We start from the raw sequence: 17,772 nt of genomic DNA, 5'->3' as shown, positions 1-17,772 counted from the left end.
ACTCATTTCCCTATGATAATTATACATAAATATAGTTTAAAAAACTAAAAAAACATGCTTTTAAAGAATATCAAACTAAAAAGTTAAAAATAAATATAGTTTAAAAAACTAAAAAACATGCTTTTAAAAAATATCAAACTAAAAAGTAAAAAATAATTTTAAAATTAAATTTATGACAATAGTATATAAGCAATACTAGTATAAATGAGAAAAAAGCATGGGGTGCTTAATATTCAAAAAATATGGCACAAAGCGCCTCAAGCTTTTTTCTCATTTATACTAGTATTGCTTATATACTATTGTCATAAATTTAATTTTAAAATTACTTTTTACTTTTTAGTTTGATATTCTTTAAAAGCATGTTTTTTAGTTTTTTAAACTATATTTTTACACGAGAGTGACATCGCGCACTAAAAAAAGTTGCAGGTCTGTAACGCAACAGTGATACAAATATTACATAGTTCGAACATTTTCTGGAGCACGACATTCACTTTGGGTAATGCTAAGCTACTTGATAGGTACACTTTACCCGCTTAAAAAGTGATAACTTAAAAAAAAAGTGTACATGAAAGCAGACTCAGCCATATGTTTATTGCTGTTGTATTTGTCATTAACCTACCCTACGTTCAATACGGCCTGTAAGTAGAACCATGTTTTTTTTTACTTGTGTACAAGCTGTGGTTGTAAAGCGAATTTATATTCTTAGTTAACTAACGTCTATCATAACATATTTGGAATAAGGCTACCTTAATTTTTTTTTCTAAATTGCTATATTGTTATATATATATATATATATATATATATATAAGTATTACTTCAACGGAAATATCTGGTAATAAAAATAAATGAAAAAAAGCATGAAAGGTTAAGGATTATTTTTTTTCAACAACAAATAATTTATGGTTTAACTGCTTTGTGTACTATATAAAAACAGAACAATTTTTCAAAATTTCAAAATTTCTTTGATTATCCGTTATAATTATGTTTGGTTTTAACTCATAAATATTTAAGTTGATTGCCAACGTCACGAATGTACAATAATTTATTTCACACCGCTCCGGGTTGCAGGTAAAGTAACAGGCGTGCAATTTGATCAGAAACGCGTTCTACTTATTCAGGCCCTTTAATTGGGCGTGACGGACCATGTGCCAAATATGTAACAATTATAAGTAGGTGAAGTATAAAAAAATAAAGAACTTGAATGCAAAATAATGCATCTAACAAAAATAATTTGCAAGGTTCTTTCGTGGATGTTGTAATGTGTGGGCAATATTTACTTAATTTTGGTTTTTGGATAAATTAATTGTGGTTTAAAATTTTTTAATAATTTTGTATAATTGCTGTAAAAAATTTATTTCCTGCCCTTATTAATTAATTGAGCTGTAGAAATAAGTTTATCTGAAAATTTACGTCATCTTTATTAAACATTGCCACTAATTATACTTTTTAACTTCAAAATGGTTTTTGAATTTTGTAATTAATAACGTACCATCCATAACTACATATGTGAGCAATCGGTCACTGACCTCATCTTCAATCCTCCTCGTGATTCCTGCGCCAGGAGGAACATTTACATAATTCTGACTAGCTTATTTAATATAGAACTTCCCTAGTTTTTATTTTTTATTTATCATTCCATGAACATTTTTAAAACAGTGCAGACAATCAGATCTAACCAAAAAGCATAGCAAATTACATTTAGTTTTCAAAATACGATTTTTCTTTTAATTTAAGATACATTTTATATAAAACCTACATTTTTAAGTATCAAAACTTTTGTAAATAGTTAACCATTTGGTTAATACCAGTATAAAATTTTTCCCCGGCGTTGTAAGATGTGTAAAATCATTTTGGAAAACTAAAATAATTTTAAAAAATATTGGGTAGTATAATAATTGTTTCTTGAATTTTTATTAAAAATAAAAGGAAAAACAATGAAGTGTATTTTCATGTTAAGAATTAAATATAAATTTTGTCGAATTAGCTAGCGAGACTGTAAAGCCACCAATAAATAGTTTGTAGGACAACTTTCAATGTGTTGATTGATTAGTTTCAATACTTTATTTCGTAATACATGATCTAGTATGGTAAGCTTTAGGATATTTGTAGTTTAAACAAAAGCAATGTTTTAAAGATACACGAATATAGTCACAGAGTAAGTCGAGCACATGGTACTGTGGCGAGGCACACTGAAAGCAATTCTGAGAATTTCTTTCGGTCACGGGATTATCTTACCTTTGTGGGTTGTCACCCTCTCACGCACGCACGCACACACAGGTAGCCTGCCTCCCCTCCGGGCCGGGGACCCCCACCACGCTACCTGGCTGTGGGCTGTGAGCTGGCTTCGCCGAGCGGCAGCACGAGACGGTGGAAAACTTTCAGGATTTGCAGAAATTGTGGAAAAGATATCTCGGAATTCAAAGCGATGGCTATATGTTTTAAATACATGAATTTCTTCAGAAAAAAATTATCTTTTTTTCTAGACTTGTACTTTTTTTCTGTCATTCTCCTAAGCAGTATAATATGGCCCCAAAGTTGGACAAGTTGGTGATTTTTTATTTCATATTTTGATAGAAAAAAACAAAAATGTAAAAGTATACAGACAATTCGTGTATTATCTTCTCGTGGGTGAAAAATTTTCAGATTCGTAGTGTCGATTAATAAAGTCCCATCATTATTTTAAAAACATAGTGTTCCGCTAACTTCTGATGCTACTAGGGAGGCCCCTTAAGTCACCATCGGACCACCTCGGGTAGAATCTCACTGGAAGGGTGAGGAGGATGAAAGGAAGGGGGGAGGGATTAACCTTGAAATTGTCGAGAGACTGAAAATTTATTGTTGTAGCATTTCAATGAATATTACAAAATTGGACGCATTAGGACGTATAATGCATTACGGATGTATCATACAAATGATCAGGCGGACAAGCACAACTATAAAGGTCATACATATGTTGAATTATCATTGTGATTGCCATTTTTGTATTTATTTTGTTTTGTATTTTGAGGTATTAATAAAATAAATTATCCAATATGAACTAGAAAGCAAAATATAAAATAACACAAAAAAGCTATGAAATAAAAAGTAAAAAAAAATGAAGTTATTTTTTCAACAATAGAATTAAATTCAACTCTGTGTATATTATTTTTTTAATCACCTTAAAATAAGATTCCAGTTTTAAACTAAACAATGAATATTAATAAAATAAAAGCGTGGGGTGATTGATAATATTGTCTTACATTTTCCAGCACTAAAGATTATTCATTAGAATAGAGTCAGTAAGAGAAAGCGAGGAGAGAGCAAGGCACGCTTGATATAATTAGTCTAAAATTTGTATATCACTAAATAGTATTCGTTGAGATGAGTAATTATGAAAATGAAAGCAGAGGGTAACGCAAGGTTGATATCAGCTGTCTTGAAGTATCTACCACTATAGCTATTATTTAGGAGAGTCATTATGAAAATGAGAGAAAAACTTTAAAAAGTGTTTTTGTCTGGATTTTTTAAAATATAATAGTTTTTTTTTTTCATGAAGAAAATTTCAAATTAATTGACTCTTTGTTATACCGGATTATAATTTTTCCACACTACAAGCAATTTTACTACGGTGAATATTTTTATATATTGTTTTGTTATCTGAACGATTTTTTAAACAATAACAAATTCAAAGTTGTCTATTAATTTGGCTTAATGCTTTTGCACATGCAGACATTTGACATTTTTGATGCATTTAATTTACAGAGCTTTGTAGAATTCCACCTTATGTCTCCATATAAAAAGCATTAAGAAATATTATATGATTAAACCACTAAACCACATCCAGAATAAATGTGAAACGTAAATATATAAAATAAATAGCCAATTTTTAGTAAATGAGCGTTTAAGGCACCATCCATCCTTACATAGAGAGTTGCGCTAGAAAAAAATAGGAATGATAAAGTTTAAACTATAAATATTCGTGTACATAAAAATGTGTCTAGTCTGGTCATAAGGCTAACAGTGCATGCCATGTACCAGGTTAGGTCAATTTAATTCTTTAATCACAAATTGTGAGTTAAAGTAATTAACGTTTTTATATGGCTGATTTTTCCAATTTAACTTAGAATAATTTAATTATTGTCAGTGTTAACAATTTTCTAAACAATCCTCAATATTGTTGGGTGTATTGTAGAAAGATACACGACGGAAAACTTTAATAAAATAAATTATGGAAATCTTTTTTGGGAACGGGTTACAATTTTTCACAGAAAGTATCTTGGGAAATTAAATTTGCAACTTAATTTGCTCAATTATTATTGGTATGAATGTTAGATAATATTTGAATGCTTCGTTTAGCGAAAGGATTTACGACCATGGAGATTTACTTGGTAATAGCATAGTGGGCTCTGGCACATCTACACTATGCATCCCGTACTAGTATCCAATATTCGAGGGATTTTATGAGATTTTCCCTTTACCTGGAAGAATTCTTATTACTCAAATTTGTATTATTTTTCAGGACTAGGTTTTGTACCATAACTTAGCTGAACTTGCATATTAACTTAGATAGTTCGGCTTTATAGTAGGTATACCTGCTTTTTGATACTAACACACATTAAAATGGAAGAATGGTGGAAGAGGAAAAGTTACTGTGAGGTAATTATTTTGAAAAGCTGCTTAACCCAGACGAAAATGAGAGGGAATAAAGAAGAGACGAGAAAAAAAAATTTTCAGAGTTGGATGATGAGGATGTAACATGGAAGTATGCAGAGGAAGCACTGAAAAAGATGAAAAATGGTAAAGCTTCAGGCATATATGAGTTGACTGTAGAAATGATAAAAGCAGCAGGAGATATTGGGATTCAGTGATGAGGTGTGTTTGGAAAGAAAAGTGCATAACGAAGTACTAGGGTAAAGGGATAATAGTGCCAGTGTTTAAGAAAGGACACAGGAAAAGATGTGACAATTACAGGGGGATCACTTTGATGTGTCACCGTGCCAAGGTGTATGAGAAGATCCTGGAAAAGAAGGTAAGGAAGGTCATGACAGGTAAATGGCGTGAGAAACAGCATGGATTTAGAGAAGGACGGTCTACTATAGGTCTGATTTTTGCCATACGACAACTGATGGAAATATACGAATATGGGAAGGACTTAATAATGGTATTCCTGGACGTGGAAAAGGCGTACGACAGTGTGAAAAGGCAGGGCTTAAGGAAGGATTAATAAGTATAGGGAAAAGTGAGTATAAGGGGCAGAGTGAAATCTGGAAGAGGGTTGACGAGGTTTTTTAAATAAGCCAACGGAGTGAAGCAGGACAGTGCATTGTCTCCCTTGTTATTTATTATAGTGATGGAGAGGACATTTAAGAGGGTGGAAGATAAGATTGGAGAAGGAAATATGAAGGCCTTGCTGATTGATGATGATTTGATGATTTGGGGAGAAAAGGATGATGTAGTGCAAGAGCAGTTAAAGGCATGGAGTGAGGAAGTGAGAAATGTGGTATGCGATTTAGCACTAAAAAGATTGAAGTGGTGTGCATGGCAAGGAGCAAAAATGGCCGCATTGAATTAGATGGTGTTGAGCCAAAACAAGTAGAAACGTTCAAGTATCTCGGAAGTGTGTTGGAGAGAGGAGGCAAAAACAGGGAGGAAATCTTAAGGCAAGGACAACAAGGGGATGCCTCCTACAGGTGTGTTAGAGATATGGTATGGAAGAGGGAGGTGCCATTAAAGTGCCGTTAAAGTGCAAAAGAGTGTTGTATAATAATAACTTTGTGCCCATAGTCACATATGGAGCAGAGAATTTGACTGTTAGTGAGAGTGATGCTGGGAAGATCAGAGAAATAGGTATGAAGTTTATGAGGAATATGTTGGCAGTTACGAGTCGAGACCAGATCAGAAATGAGATAGTGCAAGCAAGATCAGGAGTACACGACTTGAGGGAGATCATTGAAAAAGCAAGAATGAGGTGGTATAGCCATGTACAGTGAATGGGAAAAGAGAGACTGCCTAGGAAAATGATTGAGTTGAAAAAAACAGGAAGAAGACCACAAGGAAGACCTAGGAGGAGATGGGAAGAAAAGATAGTTAAAGGAGTGCAAGAAAGAGGGGAAGGTTGGAATAAAGTGAACAATGAGGAATGGTGGAAGGATAGAGGAAGATGGAGGCATTTTACTTGACTGGCCCAGCCACAGGCTGAAAACAGTGGATGATGATGATTTAATATTCATTAAATTTTGAAACCTGTCATAGACTTTGGAGTCTCTAGTTCTATCCTGTGGAAGGCAAGTTAATAACAACGTATACATATTGTGTAAAGAAATGTATAAAAATATATTTTTTTTAATTATAAAAAATTAAAAATTAAAAAAAAAGTCACTGCTTTTAACGTTTCAGGATTCCATTCCTGCCGATGACAATTAAAAAAATGATGGCTGACTCCTTAGCACCTATACCAAGGCGCACACATATATATATATATATATATATATATATATATATATTCCCCCAATGTGAAGTTATGGAAGCAACATTGACCACCATTATTAAAGCGCTAGTGTATTCTTTCTTCAAATGTAACCCGCTAGAGCATATTCGTAGCAATCACCTGATTGTTATTTATCATAGCGTCTGCTATCATGTCGATCTTGCCTGTTATCTCGAAAAACTTTGCAAACACCCAGAAATTTATAAAATGATAAAACATACTATTTTCATAAACTTGTATTCATCAATTGCGGTACTTGATTTGATCTCTGATGATTAAAAAAAGGTAACTTTAGAATTTAAAATGTATGAAAAAAGTGTTAACTAATGTACCCTCAAAGTAAGTTGACAACTAAAAAAATGTTCCACACTAGTTAATATTACAAGAAATATAACAAAAAAGTTTTCAAACATTATTTATAAAAAATTACTTAAATGAAAACACATACTAGTATTGCTTTTCCTGCGTAATCAATTGTTTATTTTCTAGATTATTCAATGGCTCCAATATTTATGCTCCAATGGCTTTACAATACTGTTTTAAGTGGCTCAAATGTTTTAGCTCCATTGGCTCTTAAAAGTGCTACGATTTTCCACCAGGTCTATAGAGATCGTATTTTAACTTTTTCTCACTTTTCGTAGCCTGAAATTTTTTTGATTTTTAAATAATAGTAATTTTTTTTACAGTTCGTTAGTTCTGGTAAGACACATAATTTTTTCCTTCATAGATTACTTTCATAAATACATACTTCTATTGAACTTTCAAAACAAAATTGCCATTCATCTATAGGTAAATTAAATATTATTTTCCTAAAGGTATTGGGACTATTGCACTTTACGATACCGTGCTAATACTGATAACGGCATCAATATGGCGTCGCTTACGACATTACCACCCCTACATTCTTACGGGACACGCACGGCAAATTAGGGGGTTTGGGGCGGGGAACTTTAATCCAACTTTTCACATATTTTGCATTCTTCTTTTCAAGCCTATGCGGTATCGTAAACTACAATATAATCGCCCCCGCTGTATTGTATTTTGTAATACGGATTTTTATTTTCCACCGAAATAATTCCTTTTTTCGTTACTTAATTTAACTTTATCTCGTATTGTTTCATCGTTTACTATTTAACTCTTCACAACGTGATTATGAAAACATTTTCTTTCCTCAAATATAATTTATTTATTGTACAATTCCGGTATCGCAAAATACAATAGACCGGGTGGGACTGTATTGTACTTCACGATACCGCATAAATATTTTTTTTTGTCTCATTTTCATTAAACTTTTTTTCAGTATCGCCAAATACAACAGACCGGATATTGCAGCATACAAAAACTTGCATTGGCTTAGATCGAGAACAAAAAACTGAACGATGTTATTGACTTGGTTAGAGTAACTCGAGGAAACACGACTGCAATCTGTAGGTAAATTAGAGTAACATATATAAATATCGATTTTTCAGTCGACTGCCTGTACTTTCGGCCTAGTGCCTGTCGGCCTAGTGCCTTTCGGCCTAGTGCCTGTCGGCCTACGGCCTGTCGGCCTAGTGCCTTTCGGCCTAGTGCCTTTCAGCCTACTGCCTTTCGGCCTACTGCCTTTCGGCCTACTGCCTGTCGGCCTACTGCCTGTCGGCCTAGTGCCTGTCGGCCTAGTGCCTTTCGGCCTAGTGCCTGTCGGCCTAGTGCCTTTCGGCCTAGTGCCTGTCGGCCTAGTGCTTTTCGGCCTAGTGCCTTCGGCCAAGTGCCTTTCGGCCTAGTGATTTTCGGCCTACTGCCGCGGCCCCAAATTAGATATGTGCCTTCCGAAATCAGATACCAAAAAAAAGTTAATTTAGTTTTGTTTATGAATAGGTTGAACGAATATTTATGCTTGTGTTTACGAGCACAGCGACTCCTTGTTGTCGACGGAAATGTTTGCAGGTTGTACTGTATGGCTTGGCATTGTGATGCCTCAGCGGGGCGCCTGAGATCCCGGACTCAAGGTCGTAGGGTCTTTGGAGAAGAATACCTGAAATGTGCTAGGGTGGGGTGTGGCAGAAAACCCGTGCGTCACTGGGGAAGGGGAGAGAAGTTACCAAGTGGTGGGGGAACAATTTACGGGCAAACCGATTCTCAAGACAAAGGACAGAATGAAACTTACGCAGATTTTCGTGCTGCTTTGTATGAAATATAATTCGAGTATTCACAAACACAAAATATTTAAAAAAACGCAATACAGTCTCCTTGAGTTCTATGGGAAAATAAATTTTTGTTATTTTAAGTGTTCCAAGTTACTTCCAAAATTAAACCTTCGAATTAAATAATGTTATAAAAATCTGCAGTTTTTCACTTTTTACAATCGTATTCTAACACACAAATTTTTTTCCCCCGTTCATATAATACAACAACGAGCTTTGAGAGACGCACGTGTACACTTACAAGGGGCCATCCATAAATTATGTCACACGAATCATGATTTTATGCCCCCCCCCCCCCCCCCCCCCTTTGGGCCTTGCCACAGATGGTGTGACGTCACAAATTTTCCAACTTTATACATTGAACTAATTTAATTAAAACAGCAGTTTTAAAATTATATTTACTTTCATTAAAAATATGTTTTAAACAAAATAACATTAAATCAAACATTTCTTAAAATTGACCAAAAAAAACAAGAAACTACTTAAAGAATGATAAACTAATAATTATATCAAAGAAAGATACAAAACTCAATCATCTTGTGGCCATGGACTCTGAACCCACTTCTCTCTATTGCTTATCACTGGCATAGCAGGCATTTCGTTCTCATTTTGGTTGTTAATGTCAGGAACACAAGGCCATTTGTCGTTCAACTCTGTTGAATGCACTTCTTCCCGGAGCATTTGTGGCAACGTAAATAGCATCCAAGTCAAAATCTTTAAAATATTGCAAGGCTGATACTATAATTCGCTCTAATTTCAAATCTCGAATACTTCTTTGAATTTCGCATTGATGAGTTGATTACCTAAAATCGTATAAGCGTATTGATATGTTGGTAATATTTCTAAGTTTTTCGCTTATATTTAAAGTTTCGCATTTAAATATTTTATATTTGGACATGTGACATCACGAAGCTTATGACGCCTCCTACTCCTTGTCACACAATGTCACACTACGTCGACCACCTCCCCTCCCCTTTACGCATGGCGTTATTTAGGGATGGCCCCCAATGAGACCGAGTCTTATCAGTTTCAGACAAGAAAGTCAAGAAAAGGTAAATAACAATGTTTTCAGATAACCTCTAAAAATCACACAAGACATCTTGCATTTATTCTGTCCTCCATATTTAATGTAACCTGTACCGTAACCTTGAAGTTATTTGTATGGAAGCCAACGACTTCATTTTTTTTTACACATTTTACGTTTTCACTTATGAAAATACCAAACAGTGAAAGCACATACAAATTTTTAGTGAAATTATAAAGAATTGCTTACTTTGACATAAAAATTAACATTACTTTTAGAAATAAGCCAAATGTAAATTGTTTCGACATTTGTATTTTTCAAGTTGCAGGGTCGGCGATGTCTAGCGTCTGGCGTATTTTACCTATAAATTGCCGCAGTTTTATTGCACTTGTTGCATGTAGCGTCCCTTGCGTTTGCTTTTCTTCCGAAGTTTATAACATTAGCCTTGTATCCAATTAGTGAACACCTTAAGTGGTCTGCCTCGTCAGGGGTGTATGTGTGTTAGTGAGGCGGGATGATAAGCGCGACGCTCGCTGGTGCTTCCAGCGCGGTATAGCCTCTAAGCGCAAGGCTTTGAACTGGCGCGCATTCGTCTCGTCGTCACAGGATAACTGTGAAATTTGAGGGGTGGCCGTAACATTATATGGTGGAGAAATGAAGATAAAGGTGTCATGCGATCCCCTTAAGTGCTTTCAAGAATCTGTACTGATTGTTTAATGCCTAAAAATTACTCTGAAAACACGCGTTTTAGGCATTTTAACGCTTTTAAAAATACAGTTTAAAAACGTAATCCGAAACTAAGAGTACTTTTTGGGCCTCAGCGAACTCTTAAATGCTTTTCGTAAGCAGACCCCACTGGGATGTGTTGAGTAGTTTTTAAATCGCGTTGTTTTTCCTGAAGCTCTGCACACCGTGTGTGTGGCCAGGTAGGCGGGCCCCTTAAGGTGTAGCCAAATTATACTTGTTGAGATTATTTAATTTCAGACGCCCGTGGTCACTTCTTAAACATTATTTACTACAGTTACATCCAATTGTTAAATTGTCATGTATTTCACACTTCTTCCACGTGAAAAGTGCCACGTATCTACCGCTCAAGCCCGCTCCACAATGTGTGATGGAACTTCAAGAAATTTAGGTTTCAATATGCATTCGCTGCTTACACAGTGTGTGAAAACTTAACAAATGGCAATGAAGTGATTGAATTTCACGGTTACGAAATAATTAATTACCTGAAAATTTTTTGAGGTACGATAAAATAACCACGGTATGATTTACATACACACGCCTAAACGCACACACACATGTATATAAACATAATTATATAATGAAATATAATTAAAAAACAAAGTAATGGTTCTGGAGGCAAATTGAAAATAATGTCTTATAATAGCGAACTACATATTAAAAGTTCTCGAATAAACTCGTTGAAAACAACCGCATACGCTGTTTATTAATTACCGAAATCCAGCGTTATTGGACGTCTACACTTTCAACTACCATGATTCACAACTGCGTTTGCTTTACGAGAACTTGCAAAAAAAAAATCAGTGTAAAAACAACAACTCACAGGTTACATACAGGATTAGCATATATGAATGACCGGATGTAAAAAAAAAAAGATCATATTTTCAAAGATATTATTCTATCAGTGATACTGAAATAAAAAAAAGAAATTCCAATTTATTATCAAAATCGTTCACTTCATGGCAGCTTTACCTTAGAACTAGATGATAATAGGAAAAAAAGATAAGTGTTTATAAACCAAGTATACATTAATAGTTAATAATCAGGCATTGATATGTTTACATATCATGACCTAACTTCGTATAACGCTTCATATCCTATTAAGTTTGTCACTGTAGATCCACAAAATGTACGAGTACTAGGCCCCAATTTACATATGGGTCAACCGGGCATTCGCCCAGATTTCCAGTTTTTAAGCGGCGAAAGAATTCGAGGTACGAAAAAAATTGGACAAAAAGGTTTGAGGGACGAGAAATAATGCCTAAAAATATAAATTATTAAACAAAATAATTTAGAAAAAAGATTTAAAATTCGTTTAACAGTATACTGTAGTTCATATTTTATTACGGTACCTATAACAGCCGTATAAAAATGCTACACGCATTTATTAAATAAAAACAATACACACAGCCTTTGTCTTTGAAAAACCTTAGTATTTAGTTGCATAATATACTGTTTTAAAACTTATTATAAATAAGCTTGACTTTGAAAAGTTTTATTACATTTGCGGTGAACTGGAAAGAAAGGGGGGCGGCTAAAAATTATTTTCCCAGAGCGCTGGCTCCTGAAATCCGGCCCTGGCTAGTACATAATACAAGAGCAACCAAATTACTAAAATTGTTTACGATGAAATGTACTTATTTTTCACTTTCCCTACAACCAATTCTATAGATCTTGGTGTAAAGTCAAAATCATCCTCACAACGAATCAAGTGAAGGCTTACATACGAAAATATCTTAAAAGAAATGTTTTGTAGAAATAAAACAGAAAGGCTGTATGCAAAACAATCTGTTATTCACAAATACAAGGCTACGCACAGTTAAAACATACTTGTTTTTCCAACACTCAACCCACTTAGTATTAAAGAACATATACTGAGAACTAAAATTAACCTAGCCAAACTCAAGAACTAATTATTCTTAGATGACGCTGTGGGCATTATTCATTTGGATAGAATTCGTATATAAGGAGTATAAAATCTATATTGTAACACAAATTTTTTTGGATAGGTTCCTAATATGGAAATTTTATATAATAGCAGCTTCTTGTAAATAAGGCTAATACAAAACCGTCAAGTAGAAGATTCGCTGCGTGAATTCAGAAGTAGTAATATTTATTTGGTACGTAAGTTAAACTTTATACGTAATTTATAAAGGTAACGTAACTAACCTTTTACTGTAGTTACTATTCTACTGGTTTTCCAGGAGCCACTACTCTTTCCCCTAAAACATTCCGATGTGGCATACGAGTAATATATAAATGCATGTCCGGCATCTGGTGCCAGTACATTGTGTGTGGTTTGAGGTCCATCATCTTAGATTGTGACTTCACGGCGGCCATTTCGCATGACCTTCACTTTGACCTCGGCCGCTTGTTATTCCTGACAACATTTTGTTGGTGTTCTCCCTGTGCTTCTAGTTATTCCTGTCACAACTTTTGTTGAATTTCTTAGTGTGCTTCTGGTTAATCATTAAAAAGTAGGTTATCATTTCAAGCATTTTTTTGATATGAGACATGCGATTGTATTCAGTTTTGCGTTTATTTAGTGAATTCCTGTTACCAAATTACTTTCGATATGAGACATGCAATTGTATTCAGTCATACGTTTAGTTAGTGAATTCCTGTTACCAAATTACAAGTACAAATTAAATCAGGTGAAACTCACACATAAATTAGATTTATCACTGAGTCGATTTCTATGTATTAAAACAGCTGAGAACCACAGCATGCAAGACTATTCTCCTTCTGCTTGAGGTCTAGCAAAGCTCTCCTTCTATTCCGTTCGTGAGTGAGCATCCCGCATCTCGCCTAAAACAGTGACCGCTTTAACAACATTAAAAATAACGAATGTTTTATACTTGCATTATTATACAAGGTAAATTGTACTAGATGGATTCAGATATATTGTTTAAAGCACGAACACTGTGAGCAAATACATGAGGAGACATCTGTTGGTGAAAAGCAGATCTACTTGGAGATGAATTTTTCAACAAATCTAAAATCAACTCTTGCTGATGGTTTACTGAAATTCCTACTTGAATGTCTGTTTTAGTTTGGAACACTCAGTATGCTTCTGACCACATTCACAGAAGCTAGTATGTATTCCGTAGCGATGTCTGTAGCCATTATCGAACAGACACAAGTGTAGTTATTGCAGCAAGAAATTTACCTTGCAATAAATGTTAAACGTCATGAGAGAAGCGAGTGTATTTTGGGTTATTACCAAAAATTATTTAGTTGCACTGAGCATCATTTAGTTGACGAAATATCTTGAATAAACATCACAAGATCTGTACAACCAAGCTAACTGATGATAAAAATAATGGTGCTTCAACATCTAGAAAGTGATATAAAGACAACAATATCCCAGATTTCGTTAATAATTTGAAATTAAATGCTAACGAAGAAAGTAGTATCTTTAATGGAAATAAAAAAAAATTATCAATAGCAAATTCAAGTCATCTTTGCAGAACTGAAAACAATATAAAAACATCTGAAGCTGACAAGTTCGAATAACGTGATGATGCACTTGAACCTTTCAAGATCGAAGACCAAGCTGAAGAACCTGAATCTTACAAGATCGGCAATTTTGATGAAGCACTGAGACCTAAACGATCACTTTGATGTGTCACCGTGCCAAGGTGTATGAGAAGATCCTGGAAAAGAAGGTAAGGAAGTTCATGACAGGTAAATGGCGTGAGAAACAGCATGGATTTAGAGAAGGACGGTCTACTATAGGTCTGATTTTTGCTATACGACAACTGATGGAAATATACGAATATGGGAAGGACTTAATAATGGTATTCCTGGACGTGGAAAAGGCGTACGACAGTGTGAAAAGGCAGGGCTTAAGGAAGGATTAATAAGTATAGGGAAAAGTGAGTATAAGGGGCAGAGTGAGATCTGGAAGAGGGTTGACGAGGTTTTTTAAATAAGCCAACGAAGTGAAGCAGGACAGTGCATTTTCTCCCTTGTTATTTATTATAGTGATGGAGAGGACATTTAAGAGGGTGGAAGATAAGATTGGAGAAGGAAAGATGAAGGCCTTGCTGATTGATGATGATTTGATGATTTGGGGAGAAAAGGATGATGTAGTGCAAGAGCAGTTAAAGGCATGGAGTGAGGAAGTGAGAAATGTGGTATGCGATTTAGCACTAAAAAGATTGAAGTGGTGTGCATGACAAGGAGCAAAAATGGCCGCATTGAATTAGATGGTGTTGAGCCAAAACAAGTAGAAACGTTCAAGTATCTCGGAAGTGTGTTGGAGAGAGGGGGCAAAAACAGGGAGGAAATCTTAAGGCAAGGACAACAAGGGGATGCCTCCTACAGGTGTGTTAGAGATATGGTATGGAAGAGGGAGGTGCCGTTAAAGTGCCGTTAAAGTGCAAAAGAGTGTTGTATAATAATAACTTTGTGCCCATAGAAACATATGGAGCAGAGACTTTGACTGTTAGTGAGAGTGATGCTGGGAAGATCAGAGAAATAGGTATGAAGTTTATGAGGAATATGTTGGCAGTTACGAGTCGAGACCAGATCAGAAATGAGATAGTGCAAGCAAGATCAGGAGTACACGACTTGAGGGAGATCATTGAAAAAGCAAGAATGAGGTGGTATGGCCATGTACAGTGAATGGGAAAAGAGAGACTGCCTAGGAAAATGATTGAGTTGAAAAAAACAGGAAGAAGACCACAAGGAAGACCTAGGAGGAGATGGGAAGAAAAGATAGTTAAAGGAGTGCAAGAAAGAGGGGAAGGTTGGAATAAAGTGAACAATGAGGAATGGTGGAAGGATAGAGGAAGATGGAGGCATTTTACTTGACTGGCCCAGCCACAGGCTGAAAACAGTGGATGATGATGATTTAATATTCATTAAATTTTGAAACCTGTCATAGACTTTGGAGTCTCTAGTTCTATCCTGTGGAAGGCAAGTTAATAACAACGTATACATATTGTGTAAAGAAATGTATAAAAATATATTTTTTTTAATTATAAAAAATTAAAAATTATAAAAAAAAGTCACTGCTTTTAACGTTCCAGGATTCCATTCCTGCCGATGACAATAAAAAAAATGATGGCTGACTCCTTAGCACCTATACCAAGGCGCACATATATATATATATATATATATATATATATATATATATTCCCCCCAATGTGAAGTTATGGAAGCAACATTGACCACCATTATTAAAGCGCTAGTGTATTCTTTCTTCAAATGTAACCCGCTAGAGCATATTCGTAGCAATCACCTGATTGTTATTTATCATAGTGTCTACTATCATGTCGATCTTGCCTGTTATCTCGAAAAACTTTGCAAACACCCAGAAATTTATAAAATGATAAAACATACTATTTTCATAAACTTGTATTCATCAATTGCGGTACTTGATTTGATCTCTGATGATTAAAAAAAGGTAACTTTAGAATTTAAAATGTATGAAAAAAGTGTTAACTAATGTACCCTCAAAGTAAGTTGACAACTAAAAAAATGTTCCACACTAGTTAATATTACAAGAAATATAACAAAAAAGTTTTCAAACATTATTTATAAAAAATTACTTAAATGAAAACACATACTAGTATTGCTTTTCCTGCGTAATCAATTGTTTATTTTCTAGATTATTCAATGGCTCCAATATTTATGCTCCAATGGCTTTACAATACTGTTTTAAGTGGCTCAAATGTTTTAGCTCCATTGGCTCTTAAAAGTGCTACGATTTTCCACCAGGTCTATAGGGATCGTATTTTAACTTTTTCTCACTTTTCGTAGCCTGAAATTTTTTTGATTTTTAAATAATAGTAATTTTTTTTACAGTTCGTTAGTTCTGGTAAGACACATAATTTTTTCCTTCATAGATTACTTTCATAAATACATACTTCTATTGAACTTTCAAAACAAAATTGCCATTCATCTATAGGTAAATTAAATATTATTTTCCTAAAGGTATTGGGACTATTGCACTTTACGATACCGTGCTAATACTGATAACGGCATCAATATGGCGTCGCTTACGACATTACCACCCCTACATTCTTACGGGACACGCACGGCAAATTAGGGGGTTTGGGGCGGGGAACTTTAATCCAACTTTTCACATATTTTGCTTTCTTCTTTTCAAGCCTATGCAGTATCGTAAACTACAATATAATCGCCCCCGCTGTATTGTATTTTGTAATACGGATTTTTATTTTCCACCGAAATAATTCCTTTTTTCGTTACTTAATTTAACTTTATCTCGTATTGTTTCATCGTTTACTATTTAACTCTTCACAACGTGATTATGAAAACATTTTCTTTCCTCATATATAATTTATTTATTGTACAATTCCGGTATCGCAAAATACAATAGACCGGGTGGGGGTGTATTGTCCTTCACGATAACACATAAATAATTTTTGCGTCTATCTTCATTTAAAAATTTTTCGGTATTGCAAAATACAATAGAACGGGCGGGGGTGTATTTTCCTTCACGAGAACATATAAATAATTTTGGCGTCTATATTCATTTAAAAATTTTTGGTATTGCAAAATACAATAGACCGGGTGGGACTCTATTGTACTTCACGATACCGCATAAATATTTTTTTTTGTTTGTCTCATTTTCATTAAACTTTTTTTCAGTATCGCCAAATACAACAGACCGGATATTGCAGCATACAAAAACTTGCATTGGCTTAGATCGAGAACAAAAAACTGAACGATGTTATTGACTTGGTTAGAGTAACTCGAGGAAACACGACTGCAATCTGTAGGTAAATTAGAGTAACATATATAAATATCGATTTTTCAGTCGACTGCCTGTACTTTCGGCCTAGTGCCTGTCGGCCTAGTGCCTTTCGGCCTAGTGCCTGTCGGCCTACGGCCTGTCGGCCTAGTGCCTTTCGGCCTAGTGCCTTTCGGCCTACTGCCTTTCGGCCTACTGCCTGTCGGCCTACTGCCTGTCGGCCTAGTGCCTGTCGGCCTAGTGCCTTTCGGCCTAGTGCCTTTCGGCCTAGTGCCTTTCGGCCTAGTGCCTGTCGGCCTAGTGCTTTTCGGCCTAGTGCCTTCGGCCTTGTGCCTTTCGGCCTAGTGATTTTCGGCCTACTGCCGCGGCCCCAAATTAGATATGTGCCTTCCGAAATCAGATACCAAAAAAAAGTTAATTTAGTTTTGTTTATGAATAGGTTGAACGAATATTTATGCTTGTGTATACGAGCACAGCGACTCCTTGTTGTCGACGGAAATGTTTGCAGGTTGTACTGTATGGCTTGGCATTGTGATGCCTCAGCGGGGCGCCTGAGATCCCGGACTCAAGGTCGTAGGGTCTTTGGAGAAGAATACCTGAAATGTGCTAGGGTGGGGTGTGGCAGAAAACC

The 17,772-nt window shown here is 35.1% G+C and overlaps 1 protein-coding gene across 1 annotated transcript; it reads left to right on the top strand.

Annotated features, from left to right (window-relative positions):
• Positions 1–5,329: 5,329 nt before the first annotated feature.
• On the top strand, positions 5,330–15,046 carry LOC134541206 (uncharacterized). Its single transcript, XM_063384493.1, has 4 exons — positions 5,330–5,459; positions 5,764–5,950; positions 14,570–14,673; positions 14,841–15,046. The coding sequence occupies exons 1-4, from the start codon at positions 5,330–5,332 to the stop codon at positions 15,044–15,046; spliced, it is 627 nt and encodes a 208-aa protein (XP_063240563.1).
• Positions 15,047–17,772: the final 2,726 nt, after the last annotated feature.

Source organism: Bacillus rossius, chromosome 1, assembly GCF_032445375.1.
Source record: "Bacillus rossius redtenbacheri isolate Brsri chromosome 1, Brsri_v3, whole genome shotgun sequence".
Lineage (NCBI taxonomy): Eukaryota > Metazoa > Arthropoda > Insecta > Phasmatodea > Bacillidae > Bacillus > Bacillus rossius.
This window is presented reverse-complemented; position numbering and strand designations above follow the sequence as displayed.

Excerpts from the sequence above, each read along its gene's own strand:
- LOC134541206 (XM_063384493.1), top strand. The coding sequence starts at position 5,330 with ATGGAGAGGACATTTAAGAGGGTGGAAGATAAGATTGGAGAAGGAAAT. Across the intron at positions 5,460-5,763 it reads AGAGCAGTTAAAGGCATGGA|TCACATATGGAGCAGAGAAT; the intron begins GTGAGGAAGTGA and ends TTGTGCCCATAG. Across the intron at positions 14,674-14,840 it reads AACGTTCAAGTATCTCGGAA|AAACATATGGAGCAGAGACT; the intron begins GTGTGTTGGAGA and ends TTGTGCCCATAG.